General features: G+C 45.5%; 1 protein-coding gene across 5 annotated transcripts in view; it reads left to right on the forward strand.

Annotated features, from left to right (window-relative positions):
* The window catches only part of SAMD4A (sterile alpha motif domain containing 4A), a 239,191-nt gene that overhangs the window by 178,206 nt on the left and 40,894 nt on the right, over positions 1-20,091 (forward strand). For 3 of the 5 annotated variants that reach the window (XM_081228850.1, XM_081228852.1, XM_081228851.1), the window contains exons 4-5: positions 6,586-6,849; positions 17,995-18,104. In XM_081228850.1, the coding sequence (XP_081084976.1) occupies positions 6,586-6,849; positions 17,995-18,104 (374 nt within the window). The remainder of the gene's footprint in view (positions 1-6,585; positions 6,850-17,994; positions 18,105-20,091) is intronic. The other 2 variants (XM_081228853.1, XM_081228854.1) reach the window with 1 other exon arrangement.

Consider the following 20,091-nt stretch of genomic DNA (forward strand, 5'->3'; position numbering starts at 1 on the left):
GACTCACATCATGGAAAAACCTCTCCAGGTGCTTTTCCCTGCGTCAGAATGCGTTCACTTGAATGTGGTATGAAAATGAGACTGAACGGGGAAAAAGAGATTTGGCAGTGTGTATTTGTCAGCCTTGTTGGCATGTTCTTTGTGGCTCTGTCTTCTTCTAGAGCCTCCATTTGTTTTGTTTTGTTGCATAGGCGAGTGTATACTTTCTCTTCAGAGAGCGTGTGGCTTCCTCCCTGGGCTTGTTGGGAACACCCGGTCCGCCCCCTACATCTTTGCTTTGTAGCATGCTCTTTCTTCTTCCCCCAGGATGAGGTGGAGTCTAAAGCTGTGTGGGGGAATCATCTTCTGGTGTCCAGATGTTGTGAGCACTGGTTTTCCAAACTTTTGGACAAGAAGCAGAGCACAAGCATGCAGAGTGGAGGCATATAACCTTTCAGATTTGCTTTTAATCTATTCCCTGAAGCAATGAGACGGAGCATGTTAATTTTAACTGTAATAATTAATATTCCCTTCCCCCTCCAACCCCCGACACAAATCTGTTCTTGGCCATGAATGTGACTGGTGTTGTCTTTTTTTTGCATGATGTCACTGATTAAATACCCAAGTTTTTTTTTTTTTAATGTATTGTTGCAGTACTATTAATCTTTTCTTCCCCAAAGATTCCCACCACAGGGCCTCAGATTACTGGTTGTGGCACCACAAAACCAACTAAAGAAGAGGAATCGAGGGTCTAATGTCATTTCGCCACTGAGCCTTACTCAAAGATGTTGGCTTTTTTAAAAAGCAGATGCCTAGAATTATGCATACAAGTGGTGTTAGCAGAACTCTACTCTTTGAAAATGGAAAGCCTTCAGTAACAGTTCCTTAGATGCTCTGAAATCAGTGTTCTCAGAAGAAACTCTTGGGATGGCACCCGAAAGATGCCTGTTAAGCAGGCCTAAGCTAAGGGAATGAACAGAAACACTCTCCCCAGTAACTTTGAAACAATTGCCATAGCTATTTTATAGCTGGCAATGGCTTGAGCTTTTTCTCCTTTAAACTTGACAAGTATCAAACCACCTCCTGCAGCAAAACTCTCAAATTGGTGTATTCACCAAAGGTTCTGCTGATGCTTCTGAATTTCTTTTGGGAGTAGGTCTAGAAAATATTGTTAAAGTACACCATTAGCAACATGTAAGTAGAATATTCCCCGTGCTTTTTCATAGCCTGTTGACACATGTAACATGTATCACCCGAATAGGGAATTGACCTGGACCTTTTCATTCAGGAAAGAAATTCTAAGTTAATATTTTAAAATAATATGTAAATATTTGATTTCCTCATTCTATTTTTTAAAATCCCTAAATTAGAATGAGTTGTTTTTGTAAAGTTTAGTCATACTAGCAATTAGATTGAATTCTGTCACATGAGCGTCTAGAATTTGAAAAATTAACAAAGCATTAAGTATTTCTGTGAAGGTCAACTTCTTGAATTAGAAATGGAGAGACTGGCTTAAGAAGAAAGAAGAGTGAAATTGCAAATCATGTCTATGTGGCTGAACTCATGAGGGCCTGATGAGGCTGCAGAGCCCAACCTTGGGTTGAGAAGACAGGTTATTGGGTTTGATGAAAGAGAATGACATTAGGAGTATGGGTGTACTTAATGCCCTTATTCAAAAGGAAATCAGCTTCAGCAGTCTAGCTTCTAGACTCCAGGGCAAAATGCTGAGCCTGGAGATAGGTGGAAACTCACAGTGGTAGCAATGAGACCTGGTGGTGGAGTGAACTTGAGGAGGTAGTGTAACTGTGAAAGGCACCAGAGGACTTTAAACATACGAGTTCCCGAGGCCACTAGGTTCCCCGTGGAGCTCAGCAAACACAGCGGAGAATAGCAGTCATCTCTATCATTTATTGAGTTTGGGCCTCAGTTTTTAACAAAAAACTGGGATCCCCGTAAAACAATAATTGTACTTCAAATCTGATGATAAAAAAATGACAAAAAGAGCTATGAATTCAGCAACTATAAATGAATTTATATTTTATTAATTTTAATACTCTCTACATACGTATAAAAACCACGTATAGCACAGCGTCTCATCTACTAACCGGTGCACATAGGGATTCCCAGGTCCTTCCACTACCCAGGGGCCCCCAGCTCACAACATAGGGATTATTGGATTACATTGCCTTTCAGGGCCTTGCAGCTCTGAAATGTTATTAATCCATGCTCATAATACTAATTTTAAAGCATTACTTGCATTCACTGTATAAGTTTAAGGAAAACAGAGGAGTATGCAATGTATCTTTGAAAGATCTCCATTACTGTTTGTTAGGAGAAAGTTTCAGTGTAAGAGTTGAGCTTCAGTCGTCCGAACTGTTCGTGTATGAGGATCACTTCACTCCTTGACAGTGGGGTACAATCCTTAACCTAACAGTGGACCAAGGAAAAGCTGGGCCCATATCCCAAACCTTCCTCTTTCCACACACCCCATTATTTGTCATATTCGAAGGCAGGAGAAGTAGTTATACCTAATTTTCTTAAAAGAGTCTATCTTGAAAAGTCTTTTCCTGAACCTAATTTCAATAGCTAAAAATCAAGGCAAAGTCAAGTTTGGTCAAAGGAAAGGGGAAAGAAATCTGATTTCCAGGCTTTCAAGAAAATACTTAAAAGAACAGAACCCAGCGCCAGGTATCGTATTTTCCCCTAAAAATGTGTTGAAAGTAGTCTCATGAAAGGTGCTTGGAGATGAAAAAGAAATCATAAGGTATGACAGAGCTTATTGCCAGATTATAAGACCCTCTGCCCTCACATCATACTGCTCCACTGCTGAAGCAAGATTATTTTTAGCTGCTTTTCCCATATTTCAACTAGACTTGCTCAATATTTATTATTTATTTTTAGTTCACTTGAAGTTATAAATGTTCCAGCTATTATAGTACTCTACTGTCATATGTACACATACATACATACATATGTGTACATACCTGAGATTTCCTATTCCTAAAAATATAAGCGATACGGGCTCTATACACTCTACACAGTATTAAGTTTTAGCTTCAGTTTTTTCAAGAGCAAGAGTCACAATTTTGCCCCCCTGGGCAATTGTTAGAATGAATCCCCCCTGAAATATGTTGTCCCTCCAGCGCTCATTATTATAAAGTCACAAAATTCAGGACCTCGGTTCAGCTGGAACTTGCCAACTTCTAATCAATAGTGAGATTTTTTGGCAAGGTGTGTTTAATTCTGCATCATTTGAATATTACTCTGGGGCAGCTTAAGTCTGAATGGAGCGCTGCTGTTGTCTGGCGTGCAGCAGTCAGCAAGCGAGAACATTCCAAAGGTCTGCCTCTAGCTAGAGTTATTCTGGGGCAGCTAACACAGTGTGAAGAGCTTCTCAGAAGCCTGACTTCACTGCTCTCGCCTCCCTACTCATAGGGAAAGGAATTTTATTTATTTATTTTTGCCTGAATATCCATTCTTCCTCTATTTACCACCACTTCAAATGAGTTCTTTCGGTTGAAAAGAAAAAAGGAGCCATGGGACAGCCATCCACCCTTTGCCCCGGGCCACCTCATTCATTCCACCGCTGTGTGGCCTGTTTTCTCACACTCTTTCTGTCCATGGCGTTTATTCTTTCGTCTGCTATTTTATGCCAAACAAAGTACTCCAGCACCTGAAGTAATACCAAATTCGGCTCCGCGATCACCATTACCTCTACCTCAAGATTTGTCTTCACGCCAAAGTGGCCTTGTTGGCAGGTGACCTGTCACCTGCTCCAGTCTCCTTCCCGCAGGAAGGTGAGCCTGTATTGCCTCCAGGCCTCAGTTCCCTTTGGAGAAATGAGGTGTCCGCCCCGCACAACTTGGCTTTCATGTAGGTGTGGGCCCCCGCTGGCTCTCAATCCACGGCCCTCTCTGCAAACCAAACCAGAAGCTTAACGAGAGGCATTGTGCTTGGTTGCTATGGCAGGTTCGCTCCTACGGGGACATTTCTGAGTTTGGTGCCAGCTGTGGGAATCTTTATGATACAGACAGGGTGGGGCCTTAGGTAGAAAGTCCCTGGGAAAAGGTCCTGGTACCTCAGGTATAATTGATTTTTATTGGAGACAGAGACCAACCAAGTTTGTGCCATAATCCCTGTAGTTTCGGTCAAGCTCAAGGTTATATGAAGAAATGGGTGTAGGTTTCTATGAACAAATCCCTATAAGTCCTGGGAAGTTAGGTAAACATTTAGTAGATTCCTTGGACACTGACAGCCTCCCCAAGGACACCCATCAGTGGGAAGGTAGCATGGATTTTAAGAAAACTTTCGGTGGAAAGAAACAAATTGGCTTCATCTAATAACAGAATTCAACTGCTACCTGTGTCTGGTATTGTTCTCCACATCCAGAAACGGGGACTCTCTGAGCGGTGTTACCACTCATGGTTATGGATTCAGTTATAGCCTCTGACCAGGTGGAATGCTAAGGGTTCCAGCAGCTCTGAGCTGTGCGTGTCTCTTTGGCAAGGCCTGTTTTTATGGTTTCGGGCTCACTCTAATCCTGGCTGTGAAGAGGAGCCCCCGTTTCCCCTCTGGGCACACCTGGCTGGCACCATTCAGAGCATCCACCAGATATTCTGAAATGGTTGCAGAGGTACCAGGAAGCAAAGACCTCTAAGCTGGAAAGTCCCAGCACTTGGGGCAGCCCTGAACAAGTCTGCCCAATTTTGTATAAATACTTAGACAGGCATGAAATGAATTTTCTGGATGTCTGGCTTTTCTTCCTATTGGCTTCTCTCTTCATTTTTGCTGCTGCTTCCTTTTTCTTTTTTTCTTTTTCTGCTTTTTCTTTTTTCTTTTTCTTTTTCTCTTGCTAATTCGGATCCAACCAGGTAGCAATGCATTTTCCAGGGAGCCTTTTTAAATAGTTTCTTCCATAGTCTAATTTAGTGGAAATGCAAGCTGTTTCAGCCTGTTAGGATCCAAAAAAGTTCTTAACAGTGTTCCCTTTGCATATTTTGAAGTTAGATGATAATTCCTTGCCTTTGATAGAATTGACCCAAATTAGAAATTTCTCAGGTTACAGATACTAAACGCGGCAGCTCCCTTTTTCCCTCCCTTTTTTCTTAATAAGGAAGTGTCTAGCCCTTCTGATTGTCCCTCTTTCACACACAAGACGGCCCTTCTGGCCACATGAAGCCAAACGGAAACACTGACAGCAGAGGTGTGAGCCCCATGGCTCTCAGGGCCTGGTTAAGGCCAGCTGACCAGGAGCAGCCTGCCCTCACCTCTACTGCCCCAAACACACTTTTTGCAAACACTCAGGCTTTCGGCTCTGGTCTTTATCTTTTTAAGTGGGTGGCAAGGGAGCCTGCTGTTCAGGTCTCTGTGTCGGTGCTGCCCCACCAGAATGCGGTTTAACAGAAAGCAGAACTTCTTACATTGGGATGTCAGGTCCGCTGACTAAAAAACGCACAAAGATGAACGCCAGCAAAGCATTGCTAGTCCGAACTTGGGAGGGTACATACCTCATTGGAGGGGATAGAGCCTGAGATGGAACTTAATGGCTTCCCTGAAAAATGTTTAAAAATGCATGTGGCTCAATTCCATGTGAACACTGCAGCAGTCAAAATAAACTGGACCTGTCAGTAGCCAGCTCAGAGAGAAAGTTATGAATAGACTTATTTTGTAAGGTTGTCACTTTACACGCCCAGAAAAACCAACCAAGGGTAACGTCGGCTCCCTCGGCGTTGATTTTGGTTAAATCCCTGCCTTGAATGACCTCAATTTAATTTGGCTAGTTATATGTGAGTTGTTGCTTTTTCCTGGTTTTCTGGAAAAGAAATTAAAAATGGGGGCTACGCAGATGTTGCCCCCTGCACGGAAGGGCTGAGCACGCTGGTAGAAACCAGTCCCGGCTTACTGAGAGCAGCCCACTGGCTTCTGAATGAACGCCTTGTTACCTGGAAGTGTTTTCAATATAAAGCTTGGCGTTAACCTGCGAAGCCAAGAGAAAGAATCGGCCCTTTCACGGACAGCTGCTGTGTCCCGTACCCCTGGTAGTGTTGGGCTGAGCCTGCACCCCCTTCAGAGGTGATGGTTCCCCCGATTCCTGGTTGGAAGGACTAGTCCACTTCGTCTAGCTCAGCCCAGCAAAGATCCCCAACGACGATGACCGGCCTGCCTGCCCTTCCAGAAGTCCACCCTTAACGACATGGGTAATGTCGGGTTTTGTGTGTTTCCTCCCCTGCAAAAAAAAAAAATTATCCAGGACATGTTCTTTTCAGTCTTGGCAGATGGCCACTTAGCCAGGCTGTCAAGCCTCACCTGATGTATGGGGCTACTACTCCAAATCCTGATTTCTAGAGTTGGAACTGAACCCAGATCCCAACCCACAAAAGCACAGGTCTGGGCACTCTAGGTGTAGCCTCCCTGGAGAAGCCCAAGCCACCCAGAGGTACAGACAGCATCCTTTTTAATCACCCCCGAAGGGAAGGGCCACCCCATGCCCACGGATGCAGTAATAAGACAGCGCCATGTCTCAGGGTGAAGAGGTACTGTGGGTTCTTCTGCGACCCAGGCTAAAGGGGGGGGAATAACCTATTTCATTTTATTTTTTTTTTCCAGTTCTCTCAGGCCAGGCACACCACAGCCCTTTGAAACGATCTGTGTCCCTTACCCCACCCATCAATGTGCCAAGCCAGCCTCTAGGACATGGATGGATGTCTCATGAGGACTTACGAGCTAGAGGACCCCAGTGCCTCCCCTCCGATCATGCCCCCCTGTCACCACAAAGCAGTGTAGCCTCTTCAGGAAGTGGTGGGAGTGAACACTTAGAAGATCAGACCACTGCTCGTAACACATTCCAAGAAGAAGGTAGTGGTATGAAAGGTGAGTGACTGCCACTGGCAACAGAGTCCATCCCTTTATATGGAATCAGGAGGGTGAGAAGAGAGATAGGCAGTGAAGAGGAAGGAGCCCCCCCCCCACCCTGCTCCCCAGGCTGACGGAGCTGACTGCGGAGGAAAGGGCTCGGATTCCCCTTCCAGGGCTTCTTGCCAAAACCTGGGAAGAGCAAGAGAGGTCAACACCCTCTTTTTTTTTTTTTTCCGAATGCAGTGACTTGCAGACAATTAAATGTGTCACAGCTGGCGGTGATAGCATCTACTGTTTGCATGTACGTTCCTCCGTCTGCCCTGTTTGTAAAGACGCTGAGCTGCTCCAGCCTTCTACCTCACTGCTTTGGCCAGGGAACCGTCGATAATTTAGCAAAACAAACCACAGGATCTTTTTTCAAATCTCTCTTAGTGTACAATCGCAGTGTTGCTTTCTCTCCTCTCTCCCTTTTCCTTTGATATCCAAAGAAGCTTGCAAACCCTTTTTCTCTGCATCTGTTGAAGGGACATGAAAAAAATACCACTGAGACTCTCTGACAGTGTTGTAAGCCTGATAGCAGATTTGCATACAGGTGATAAAGGCCTTTTGTGCAGCATAAGTAAATGTTCCTACATTGCCCTGTAAATCTCTCCTCTTCTAAAGATACTCATCGGGAGATAGAGATTTCCAAATTACCCATGGTAGGTTCAGAGAAGATACGCACATTCTGTAGTTTCAGATGCAAGTTGTTCAAGGGCTGGGAAGCCCTTAGGGAAAGATGCTCATCAGAGACACATTAATAACAATCTTAGATGGAGAAACAAGAGCTAGTCGTGCTCCTGGGACTACGATGCTGAGGGGCGGCTCTGAGGGTGCCCTCGTTGCTGGCATGCATAGTCCTGAGGTTGTGCTGTTTCTGATCGTACCCTTGAGAAGAACTAGTGTTGACATAGGAGGCTGTGTACTGAGTTTCCTCCCCACCACAGGAGTGTGGCACAGGGAGATGCCCGCCATTGCCCAGGTGCTGGTTGTAAGTGAGCACCAGGCTGAAAAATGGAGCTTGCCCACCAGGGGACATGAATCTGACACAAAGACAGTTCCCTGGAGCATTCCTCCCTCCCAGCTGCTCAGGCCAGCATCCTCCCAACCCACCACAATCTGTGGTGGATACTGTGCTGAGTGCCCAGAGTGGGTGGGACACATCTTGATGTTTTCCTCTCTCTGGTGATACAAATCGGTCATTAAAGGTGTTTAACAGGCAGCAAAAACAATGGCTCCTTTTGGCACGGTGGGGATGTGTGTCCTCTTTTCTTTCTCTTTCACAGTTCTCGGGGAAATGTGTCATAATTTTGGAGACCTACCAAAACCCATTTTTGAGTTTATGCTACATGGTTCTGTGTTCAAGCAGCTGAGCCCCGGGGGATGAGTAGCAGGGGAGGCTCAGCCACGCTTGGCCCAAGAGGGGTAGAAGCCATGGTTACTCAGGACTAGCTTCTTGCCGAGTGAAATGGAGCATCTGGACAAGTGGAGTGTCTGGACAGATGGTTTCCAAGAAAGCTACATGTGGTTCTAATTGGTAACTGTGGGAAGGAGGCCTGGCCTTTACGTTGAAGGGCTTGGAGGGTCTTGTGGGAAGCCTATTGTTCTCCAGGACACAGGCCTCTCCAGGAGGAATGCTGAGTCTGCTGTCTGCTTATAGGAGCTTCGTTATCTTTTTTCTTGTTTCCTTTTGCTTTCTTTTCTTGGTTTTCTTTCTTTGTTTTTGGTTGTGAAGCCCTCTGTATACCTTAGACATTCTCCCAAAGCAGGTAAATGTGTGTTCATTGCATGCTGGCCTTTCAAGGTGAGAAATGAGTCATGAGAGCAGGCTTTTAAAGAGAAACGAATGAGAGAAAAATGGAATAAATGTCCTATCCCTGTTTTAGAATAAAAGCCAAAATATTCCAAAGTTCAAGGAACATGCCATATATCCGCTTCTTTGATTCCTTCTTTTAGAATTGGTGAGAATTGTCCCCTCAGAGCTTCTTCGATCTGAAAATGATACAGATAAGATATGATAGCCAAGATTTACTTTATAGGCCCAAGGCATGTGGTCAGAAAACAGGCTCTTTGGTGACAGGACTAAACAGAGGACCCTCTTCTGTGTATATCCACCTTCTGCTGACCTATTGAATGGTCCTTCTCCCAAAGTATACAGTCCTTAGTGAATTAACTGGCAAAACCTATCTGAAGGAAGGAACATAATAGACGATGAGGGTTCTATGTGTGGGAAAAGTATATTTGCAGTTCAGCTGGTAGGTCAAGCCGTAGAAACATCCACACCTGAAAACAGCATCATTCCAGAGTGTCGGGGCCAGTGTTTATGCCACCCGAATGCCCCTCCCCCACTGCACCTGGCAACAGCTTCCCTCGAAGGCCACCCCTGAGGACCCCCACCATCAAGCGCTGCTCAGGATGGCCTCCCAGGAGAGCGCAGAAGCAACCCTTAACAAGCCAGTCCTAAGAGTGTGTCATCCGATTCCCCTGTCCAAGAGCAGACACCGGTTTAAATTTCCAAATTCGTTTGTATTTTTCTGAGAAATGAAATCTGAAATCAAATGAAGTGCTTTTGAAGAGAGCTAGCTCTTCCTCTTGGATCCATGTCTCTTCCTTTCTGTGACCTGGCCCTTTGGCAGGAGTGTCGGCCTTTTAAAGCTACTTTTTGGTCCACCTCAGGATGCCATCATCTAATTGCTATTTTCCTACTTTTTAGACACCCAGTTTACGAGAACAACAAGGAATCTGTAGTAGACTTTGGAGGAGTTCCAAGTCTCCAGGGGATGCATGTCAGCCCTCACCCCACACCTTGGGGAAAGAATAAAAATTCCCGTAATGGAGCTTAATTTAGTGTGAATTCATCTTTCTTGACAGCAGCTGTGCGTACTTTGCCGAAACGCTGTGTTCATCCGAGGCTTCCTTTTCATCCAGACAGATGAGCCAGGTTTGGCTACACATCGTCCCTTAGGAATGTGCCTCTTGGGTCCAGAGTGGGAAATAAAGCTCACAGCCCAGCATTCTTGCCCTTTTTATTTTTCACAAACATCCATCTCTCCCTCTTTTTGTCTTGGTGTCAGCGTTCCCTGCCAGGGGTTGTCACTAAGTTCTCTCCCAAGTAGACCAGCTCCTGCTCTCAGAGGATTAACATCATCTGCCTGCTTTGCTTTGTTTTTCCTTTTATAGTAAACACACATCCTGAAGGTTTAAGTCAGCTCCGAAGCACAGAGCGGATGTCCCTGGCAGTAGAGATCTCAAACTAATATCTCAGGCTCAGGGAAGCATGGGATCAGCTACTCAACTAGAAGTTGATGAACAGAAGTGGGACACTGAATGGTAATATGGAAGTTTCCCCTTCAACATGCCCTGTGGAGGCTACTAGTAATACATGTTTGGACGGAATAGGCTGACTGTGGTTTCTAAATTCAGTTGTCCTTGTTCCTTGCAAAAGCTTCACTGTGACTTATCCCAGGGGAAAGATTCTTGATTCTAAGTTGACACACAATTCTATTCTTCTCCCCCCCATATCACATGAGTAGAATGTGCTCTCTTACCCCTTTGCTCATACAAAGCCTCCAGGTGGCCAAGAGGGGAAAAAATGACATTCCCATAAATTCCTGAAAGGAGAAGAAAATAGAGAACAGAATTTCATTGGTGGGAGAAGTACATCTGCCCCTCCTATTAGCATCATGTCTTCAGAAATTTTGTATAAACCCAACACCTAAAGACTTATCCGAAGGCAAGGGCTGTTCATGAGTTATATGGCTGTTCTATGGGAACAGAGACGAGGGAAGAAAGACCGATTAACAGGTTTCATTTTTGTCCTCAGCAAGTCAGCTGCCTTTCTTGAGCCCTTGCTGAGAGAGGCTTTGGACTGGTTACTGGGGAGACAGAGGTGAAGGAGATGGTCCCTGTCTCAAGGGACTCACTATCATGCGAGCCACAAACAGAGACCTGATGCATGTACACATCTGTGAAAACATCTTGTCTCAGAGACTTGCCCTGGGTTGAGGCAGGCAGCAAAGAAGGCCCTAATTCAAAGTGGAGGGAAGTCAAGGGAAGTTCCTGGAGGGGGAGAGGCCTGGAGCTTCAGCTCGGAGCAGGATTACAGATTAGCCAGATATATAAGGTGAGGGAAGGGCATTCTATGCAGAGGGAATATTATTCGTGAAAGCATGGTTATGAGACACCTTGACCAAGTGCATCATCCGATGGCTTGTGTGTTAGGGGCACATGGGAACAATGTCTGGAGAGGGACGAGCCGGATGCTAGGCATTGCAAAAGATTGGAGCTTTTTTCCTGATATGGAAGGAATTTAGCAGCAGACTGACCTGCTTAGATTTACATATTAGAAATAGGACCTGAACAGAAGAGTGGGAGACATACCAAAGTAGGGGAGGGGCAGGGGATTCTGGATTTGGAGGCCAGCTGGGCAGTGGGGGATGTTTCAGTACCTGAGGAGGAAAATGAACTTGGACCAAGCCGAACAAAGGAGACAAGGTAGCGTGTTCGTGGGGTCTTCGTAAGATAGACCTGAGAGAGCTCTGAATTGAATTGCACTGATTGAATGTAGACAGGGATGGAGCATGAGGAATTTAGGACGATGCCCAGCTTTTTGCCTGGGACATCTGGGTAGCCCGTGATGTCATCGACAGCAAAGAGTAAATCGGAAAAGAAACAGACTGGGAGGACAGCGTGCGGCCGGCTGAGTGTGGGCCCCTGTAGAAGATTCCAGTGGAGGCGCGCCAGCCAGGCCCACAGAGCACCATGCTCTCCCCTGGCTCAGCCTCCCTAAGAGCCCTGGCTCCCCTCCTCACCTGCACAGTAAGCATTCTGCCTCCCTGTGGTGAAGTTCATGTGGGGAATTCACTAGACTTCTGGCTAGTAAGGCCCATAGATTTAGTCTCCTAAGACTGAGAAGCTCCATGATTTTCTCATTGCAGTTGTCGGTGTGAGAGGGGTAGAGATGGGGGGTGGGGTCTGTTTCTCTTGAGATGAGCTTCAGCCTCACCATTATGAATGAACATTGGCTGGTATACTTATGAGGTATGGCACTACGTTAGTATAAAAATATAGGGGTAATTTAAACTTACATTGTTTGCATATAGACATGATAAAGGTAAAAAAGAAACCTTTGGGTCCAGTAACCTTGATAGAAACATAGCGATTAAGAGCGGAGGGAACCATGAAAATAGGCTCAGGTTTTCTTTTCTAAAGAACCTTTCTTAGATGAAACTTATGTAAACTTTTTTTCTCCATAGCAAAGGAAATATATTGCCTATTCTGAAATAGCTGGTTTGGGGTTTTGAGCTGTAGACCTTTGAACTTCTGCCTGTCTTAGAATGAGATGAGGAAAACAAAATATGGAGAAGTGTTATTTTTGTAAGACAAAGGAACCCATCAGAAACCTTTGTAAGAAAGGTTGTGAATACAGCATTTCTGAGGGTCATAAGGATGTGAGTGACGACAAAGGAGCGACACAGCCCCTTGTGTGGCTGGGACACTTTTCAGCATGGCTGTCATGGGAACAAGTTACTACTTTCTGAATGCTGACTTTCTAGATGCTGTCTCGAATCCACCTAACTTAAAGGCCAGGATTTAGTAAACTTACTTCCCTTTCTTTATTCCCAAATGCCAACATACGACCTGTGTGGATAGGTCCTAATGGGCTCAGACTTGTGCTCCCTCTTTTTAGATAGGCTGAGAGGCCCTGATATCTTTGAAAAGTAAATCCCCAGGATTCCCCCAAATTCTAAAGGTTGTGAGACTTACAGCTGCTATTTCTTACAAAGTGTGTGTCTTCAGCTAAAGTGCTTTAAGGACAGCTGTCAATGTGGAACCCAGCTGCTGTTGACGCAAAGCAGGCTAAGAGTAGAACACGACTTACGGGTGTCACAGCCGATGGAAACTGGGAGAAATTTAGTCCTTCTGTTTGTATCAGACACTTCAAAGAGGGTATTTTACCCAAACTCGACCATCTCTGTGCCTTCCAAGACCCACACATGCTCCCCACAAGCGTGGAAGCCGGAGGCCACCATGGACACGTCCCAGGATGGCGGAGCCTGCTCCAGCTCCACAGGGACCCGAGACCAAGGCACCTTCTTTTTTTTGCTCAGGGGCTGGTACAGAACGGGGCTGTTCATTCCACTCTGGCCAAAAATAGACAGGCTTCAGTTATCTTAATGGTGCTGCTAGACTTCTTCATTTTCGAAAGACATGTTTTCCTTCTTGCTTCAACCCTGAAGAGTTAGTCCCTTCTTGCTCCTACATTGGTTCTTCTCCCTCAACGACCAAGGATGTAGTCATGTCTTGGAGAGAGAGAGGGAGTTGTTTGAGATTAGCCTGGCTCTCCATGGCGAATGGGAGTTGCTCTTCCATTTGCAGGTACCAGGACCACCACAGTGAAGCCTCTTGTGGAAAAGGCGGCTGTTCATGGTTCTGTCTTCCAGGGATGCCTTACTCCCTATACCCTTTACATCATTCCCCATATTGAGCTCTTCTGCAATATTGGTTCCATGTTTCTCTCGTGCGGGACCTCCTTGTTTGTGGGGCAGGTGCTGCATGGCCTGTTGACCTGAATGATATTTGCAGCCATTCCAGCAGCAGGCATTTGAGCAAAGCAGCCCAAGTTCTAATTGGAGCCCAGCTTCTGTGTGAGCTGTAATATGCACCACAAAGCCTCTCGGGGGCTGATTTATCCAAACTCTAAAAGGTAAATAGAAAGCGTAATTGGAAACTTGACCCATTGGTAAAGGCCAACAGGTAGACATACCAGCGTATAAAAGATGGGTGAAGCACTATTATCAAAAACGCCCGTGAGAAGATAAACTACCGTGGACTGCAGCAAGACGTAGAGGAGCTTCATAAGGATGGACACTGTGGCATGGGAGCCCACTGTCCACACATGGGTGGCGCTGCTTTCTCCCAGAAACTTCCTACCCTTTGCCCTTGTCAGTTTCCTTCATGGGCTTCTCTTCCCTCACCTTCCCCTAAAAGCCTGGTGCTCCCAGGGCTCCACCTTGGCTCTCCCCTCTTCCCTGAGTAATCTCACCCACTTCCGTGGCTAAAACAAGTACCATGTGCTACTGACAAGGAAAGTGGTTCTCCAGCTCAGCCCCCTCTTCAGAGGTCTTGACCAGTTGACTTCTCCACTTGGATGGCTCAAAGGTGATGACACTCAGCTGACCTAAAGTGGAGTTCACCATCTCTCTCCTCTTACCCCAAATCTGATGCTCCCCTGTACTTTCCTACCACACCTACACAGAGGAACCATTTTAGGCTCCTTTCTCTCCCTTATTCCCTGTACTTCCTTAACCTTCAAGTGCTGTGGATTTACATACTATCCTTCTCCTCTGCCACTGCCCTCCTGAGCTTGGACTCATCTCCTGGCCTCCACTCCCACTTCATCCAGCCCAGCCTTTACATCGACAGCCATCATCATTCTTATATACTCGTCTGATTGTGCCTCTACTGCTCAGATTTCAACAGTTTCTCATCACCCAAGCCAAGGTTGACTCTCCTTGGTTCGGCATTAGAAATCCCAATCATCTGACCCTTGCCTATTTGTCCCGTCTTATGTCTAAGCTCTTCTCTAGAATTCACCCAAGCCTTTGCTTGGCCTGGAATGCTCTCTTGCATCTCTGCTTTGCTTATGCACTGCTCCTGCTTCCTGAGATGGCTTCCTCATTATGATCTGCCCAGTGACTCCCGGACCAATGCTACTGTGAAGCTATCCCACTCCCCAAGGCAAACCCAAATGCCCATTGTTCTGTGCCCATCCTCCCCCCCCGCCCCCCCCCCGCAGAACCTTGAGTAGACTTAGCACTTGTCCTGCATCTTTTATAATTTTTTTGTGAGTTACCTGTTTTTTTGTATTAAAAATTCCTTGATGGCAGGGCCACGCCTAGCCCCCATTATAGGCATTCAATAAATGTTGAGTGAGCAAATATCAGGATTCCCACACTTGGCAAGGAAGTCAGTTCCAGCGTGTAGTAAAATCATCTTTATCTTTCTCACACTGCATAAGAGAATAACTTTCTAGTCTGGGACCTCCATTGGCATGTCCGTCAGAAACAGCCCAGATGAAGTTAAATGGCTGTGTACCAGCCAGAGGCAGGAGCCCAGGCGGCATGCATGCTTTCAATCACATATCAGCCACTCCAGGAAACACCCCTGTTGGTCTGTGTCTTCCAACCATAGGCCTGAGGTTATGTTAGCTGGTTCTCAGCTTTGCATCCAACCATGTAGTATCTGGACCATGGGAAAGGAACTGAGCTTTTAGTTAGAATTCGTCCCTGGCCAACATCTTACAGAATCTAGCCTCCAAGTCATTGGAGTTCCTGGCTTCAGAGGAGTGAAATGGTCAAGGCACTCAGTTCTCTGGTGTGTTTCCCTCTTAATGGAGTTTTGTTTTAATCCCTGGCAAAGGAAGGTGCCTCACCGCCAACCAGGGGGTGAAAGGTTAGTAAACTACGTTCTTAAGAACTGGGATTTCCTCTTCTTTGTTCATCAGTTCACGTTGCAGGAGGAGATGGCACATGGCACTGAGCTAGGAACTGACCCTCTAGGAGCAGGTTCAACATGCCTACCCAAGGCACATATGGCCAAGAAGAGCTTGCATTTCTCCGGAACATAGCCAGAAATAACTCTTCAGGAAGGCCTAACTCACCATGTTCTAAAGCTGTGTAGGAACCTTTTCTGGGGAAACGACTCCCAGTGACCTACCTACATTTTGATTAAATGAGTGAGGCAGGCTCTTCATCCCTCTAACCAGGGAAATTCTAGTTGTCGAAATACCTTTATAGAAAGGAATGAGTACTGACTGGACTGAGACTTGCCAAGCCAAGATTTGCACCCCACTCTCCCCGGCTCTTAAAACACCGTATTGTCACCTTGGCTTATAAAGCACCCAGTTTGCATCGTGATTTAGTAGCTTGGGATTCTATTTGTTTTATCATCAGTGGATTTTGCATGATTAAGCTGTAGGGCACCCAGTGAAAATTTAGCCCATGAAGTTGCTCCATATTCTTTTATGACAGATTGTACCCAAGCGTGGCATTGGGTTACCCAGACTTCTCTGAATCATGATCACTGAGTTTTCTGAGCAGCTCCTTGGGACCTTTCAAAGATGTAAACAACAAACGTGAAACCTGGTGATAAAGCAGTAACATGTCAGTGGCCTAAAAGCCAGAGATATATCTATTTGCTGCTCACTTTGTGGAAGTATTAGCATTGTTTTAACAGCAACAAAAGCATGACGGAGAATCAAGTCTGGTCGAATAGTTCCAGGATGTCACCAGAGGCAAGCAGATGTCCTGAACTCTTGATCCAACCACAGCTTGAGTTGAGGAGGATGTGAGGATTGGTACTATGTGTCTGGGGAAGCCCTGTCTCTTGTGGTTAACAATGGTCCCAGAAGGACTCTCCACTTGTCGCAGTAGAATGAAGGGCCTGCAAGCACAGAGTCAAGTGACTTCTTGCCTGAGATGACTGAGTCTGTTCTTAAAATGCCATTGGCCATCCAATTCTGTTTCTCCAGAAATTCCTCCTCTTCGGTCTTCACATTACTGCAAATCAAGAAGTAACCTCACCAGGCCCACTCTCCCCTGCTATATCTTTGAGTTTCAGGTGATCGCCCCATACCCACATTCCCTAAAACTAGGTTGGGTTCACCCAGGTGGCAGGGCCTGATAATCAGAGTAGGCCAGGCCTCTTTAATCAATCCCTGTTACCTACTCTAAACATTAAAAAATTAGAAGTTTCCACTTATTTTGTAGTGTTTGTGGACTCTGTCAGCACCTCAGAATAAAGCACTTAGCGATAGATAGTATCTTGCGATCAACATGGTTAGTAATGGATAATAATTCATAGAAAGCATGAATAATGTTTATCCAGTGCTTCAGCATTTCAAAGACTTTACAGTCACTGTTTATTCAGCCTTCCCACTGATGGGCTATTTGGTCCTCATTCTACAAAAAGTTGATACAATGTAGGAAAAATCTGGGAATCTGGCAACCTGGCTCTAGTCCCTATTTCACCACATGGTTGCCCTGTGATCTAGATTTAATGACTTAATTTTGCCATCTGTAGAATGAGCTGGGGTGGGGGAAGATGATTCTAGAGACTTCTCAAAGATCCTATCAGCTCAAAAACCCTGACTTTAAAAGAGCATGGGCAAGTGCTTTGTTTTGGTTGCACTTAGCAAGGTAATAATTCTCCTGTGGATTTTCAATACAGTTACTGTTTAATTTTCCTAAATCTAGAATCCCAAATGTAGGAATTATTTCAGATGTGCTTTGGAATTCCCATTATCCCATAGTCTAGGCAATCTTTGGACCTTTCAAGTCCTGATATGTGGTTGACATACGAGGAGAAGGTCAAAGACACATCCAGATACATGACTTAGCTAGGAGAAATGGTCAGCAGACACACACACACACACACACACACACACACTATGTGGTAGTTTTAGAGTGCAGGATGCCCTTACTCCCACTGGGGTATAGGACGTCAGAAGACAAGTCAGGCTAAGAATGACAGCAGCCCCCCATGGGGAAAGTGCTGCTGCCTGGATTTTTTCCTATCACCGTGGAAGTGGCAGAAACAGCATATGGGGATCTGCACTAAACCTAGAAAGAAATTATCCTGAGGATGAAGACTCATCATATGTAGTTTACGTTCTAAGTCATTTCTTTCGAAATCAAAAATGAAGTAGTCTGGCTAAAGCAGTGAATCCCTGACATTGTGGGGGTCATGAATCCCTTTGAGAATCTTATAGAAGCTGTGGATGACCCTCTGCCCAGAAAAGCACCCATGTATTCACAAATTGGGATGTAATTTTAGAGAATTGCCGTATGCTCTGAAGCCCATGGACCCCAAGTCAGCCGCCCCCTGGTGTAAAGAGTAAGGGAGCCCAACAGTGGGAATATCAGAACTAGATCAAGACTTCTAAGTCTGTAATTTGCTGACAAAATTAAACAAGTAGTAACATAAAGGTTTTTTTTTTTCTTTCGTTCTTTTCCCTCTGACCACCACCTTCTTTTCCTTTCTCCCTTCCCACATCTCTTGTCATCTCTTCTGTTTCCCTCTGAATTTCTCTTCCCATCTCCTGTGCATCTCGCACCACAGATGTTCCAGCCTGGTTAAAAAGCCTCCGCCTGCACAAGTATGCTGCGCTTTTCTCCCAGATGACCTACGAGGAGATGATGGCCCTCACTGAGTGCCAGCTGGAGGCTCAGGTATGTGCTTGGCTGGCTATCCCTGAGAAGGTACCCCGGGTGGAATCTGACGTTCAAGTCCAAGGCAGACCTTGTTTGAATCCATACCTGTACCCACCTAGTAGCTTGCCTTGTTCTAGGAACTGCCAGGTGCTGGCCAGCATGCCATGGTGAGTAGGGCTGGGTTCTTGCCTTCAGGGTCCAGTAGGAGATGGGTAACCACAGGGCAAATGAGGGTGAGGAGGAGTGATATGAAAAAGAAATAACCTAGGTGCACACTTCTAGGGGGCTGGGGGGAATCAGAAGAAGTAACATTGACCAAGGCCTCAAAGAGTCCGTGTCCCTGCTTTTGTTTTCCTGGGCCCCTCCCTCTGTCTGCCCGGCCAGGACTGGTTTGGAGGATGACAGATTGGTTGTGTATTGTCCAGTCCGGTTACAAATCACCTGACTTCTAGTAGTTAGGAAGTCGAAGCACCAGCTCCTGTCTCAGACCTTCCCCAACACTTGTCCAAAACCACATTCAGACTGGTCTTAGTTGGAATGGAGAAAGTTGTACAACATATTTTCTTCTAACCACCCTAAATAGCATAGGACAGCCATCGAGCATGGGATTACCCCAGGTCTCAGATGTCAGTTCCCTCTGTGTGCCATAAAAGGACAAAGTTCCTCCTTCCCTCTGTGGGTACCGAAGCCCAGGCCAGTCAGCAGAGCCCCTGAAACTAAGCACGTTTCCTACCATGCTGTGCTCGGGCAAATAGATCTGACCAATGTCTTTGTTTCCCTTGTTTAAAATGCTATTTGCCTGTTTCAAATTGACCTCAGTTTCCTTTGAGCGGTGATTTGAGAGAATTAATGGTCTGAATGGGCTAATAGTATTTCCCCTGCAGGAAGAGGAGATTATACCATTTGGGGCATGGCTGGTCTGGACGCAGACCTCCCAGCAGATCCTGGTTTCCCACTGCATATTCAGTATCCACAGTTAACCTCTGCAAGCCTGGCTGAATACCAGTATTGAGTTGTAAGACAAAGCCCAGAGTCACTGCACATTCTCAGAGAATGAAAGGCCCTAATTTCAACTTCCTAACACTTCTCCCACTGCTTGTTTATCTCGATCACTCCTTGAGATCCCCAGGACTGATGAGAACCTCTTCTAAGAGCATTCTTGTGTTTGGGTCAGAGTTGAGAAAAAAATCTCAGTCATCAGTTGTTCGACTTGAGAAAAAACCAGAAATAATTGACACAGAGGGCAAAGCCAGAGGCCAGCACAGACTTTTCAGAGTAAAAATTCACTTGAACCCAAAGTCAAGGCTAAACAGAAATATGCCCCCAGTGCTTCATCTTAAAGAGTGGGTTTAGACATCATTTGAGTCTTAGTTTTCCTCAGTAAAGGCAATACCTCTGGTGTTCCCATTTTTAAGGGAAATTTTATGAATATTTGCAAGAGTCATCAGAAGTTTACATTAGAGACCTGATTTGAGAAAGAATCTTCTATTTGGAAATTTGCAGTCTCTCTAGTCAACAAATGTCTAACTCAATCAATCCTTGGGCTCACCACTGATGCACAGTTAAGGAGATAAAATCCATAATCCTAACTGTGAATCCTAATCCTCTATCTGAAGTGATGACTGAAATATAGGTTTAAGTTCTCTATTCTAGTTTTCCTTATGGAGAACCAAGAGGGGCTGCAAACTGACAAAAACTAGCCTGTGTTGTCTGACACCAGGTGAGAACTGCACTGGATTTCATGTCTCCTCGAGATGGGTAAACATAGGAAAGCTTTGAGAAAGCAATGCATATCTCTGTGTGGGGTTGGAACCTTCAGGAAAACTGCAAGGGACCAAAATGATAAAACCTGGACACAAGGAGTGAGTCTATGACCTAAAAGTGATCTTTTAAGACTATGAAGAAATTTCATGCTGGATGGGATAATTGGCTATTTCTCATTCTCCTAAAGGCCACAGGCAGATGTGTAGCCAGATGGAGTTAAAGTATTTAGTAAGAAGAGGTC

This window comes from Mesoplodon bidens, assembly GCF_964165515.1.
Source record: "Mesoplodon bidens genome assembly, chromosome: 3".
Taxonomy (NCBI): domain Eukaryota; kingdom Metazoa; phylum Chordata; class Mammalia; order Artiodactyla; family Ziphiidae; genus Mesoplodon; species Mesoplodon bidens.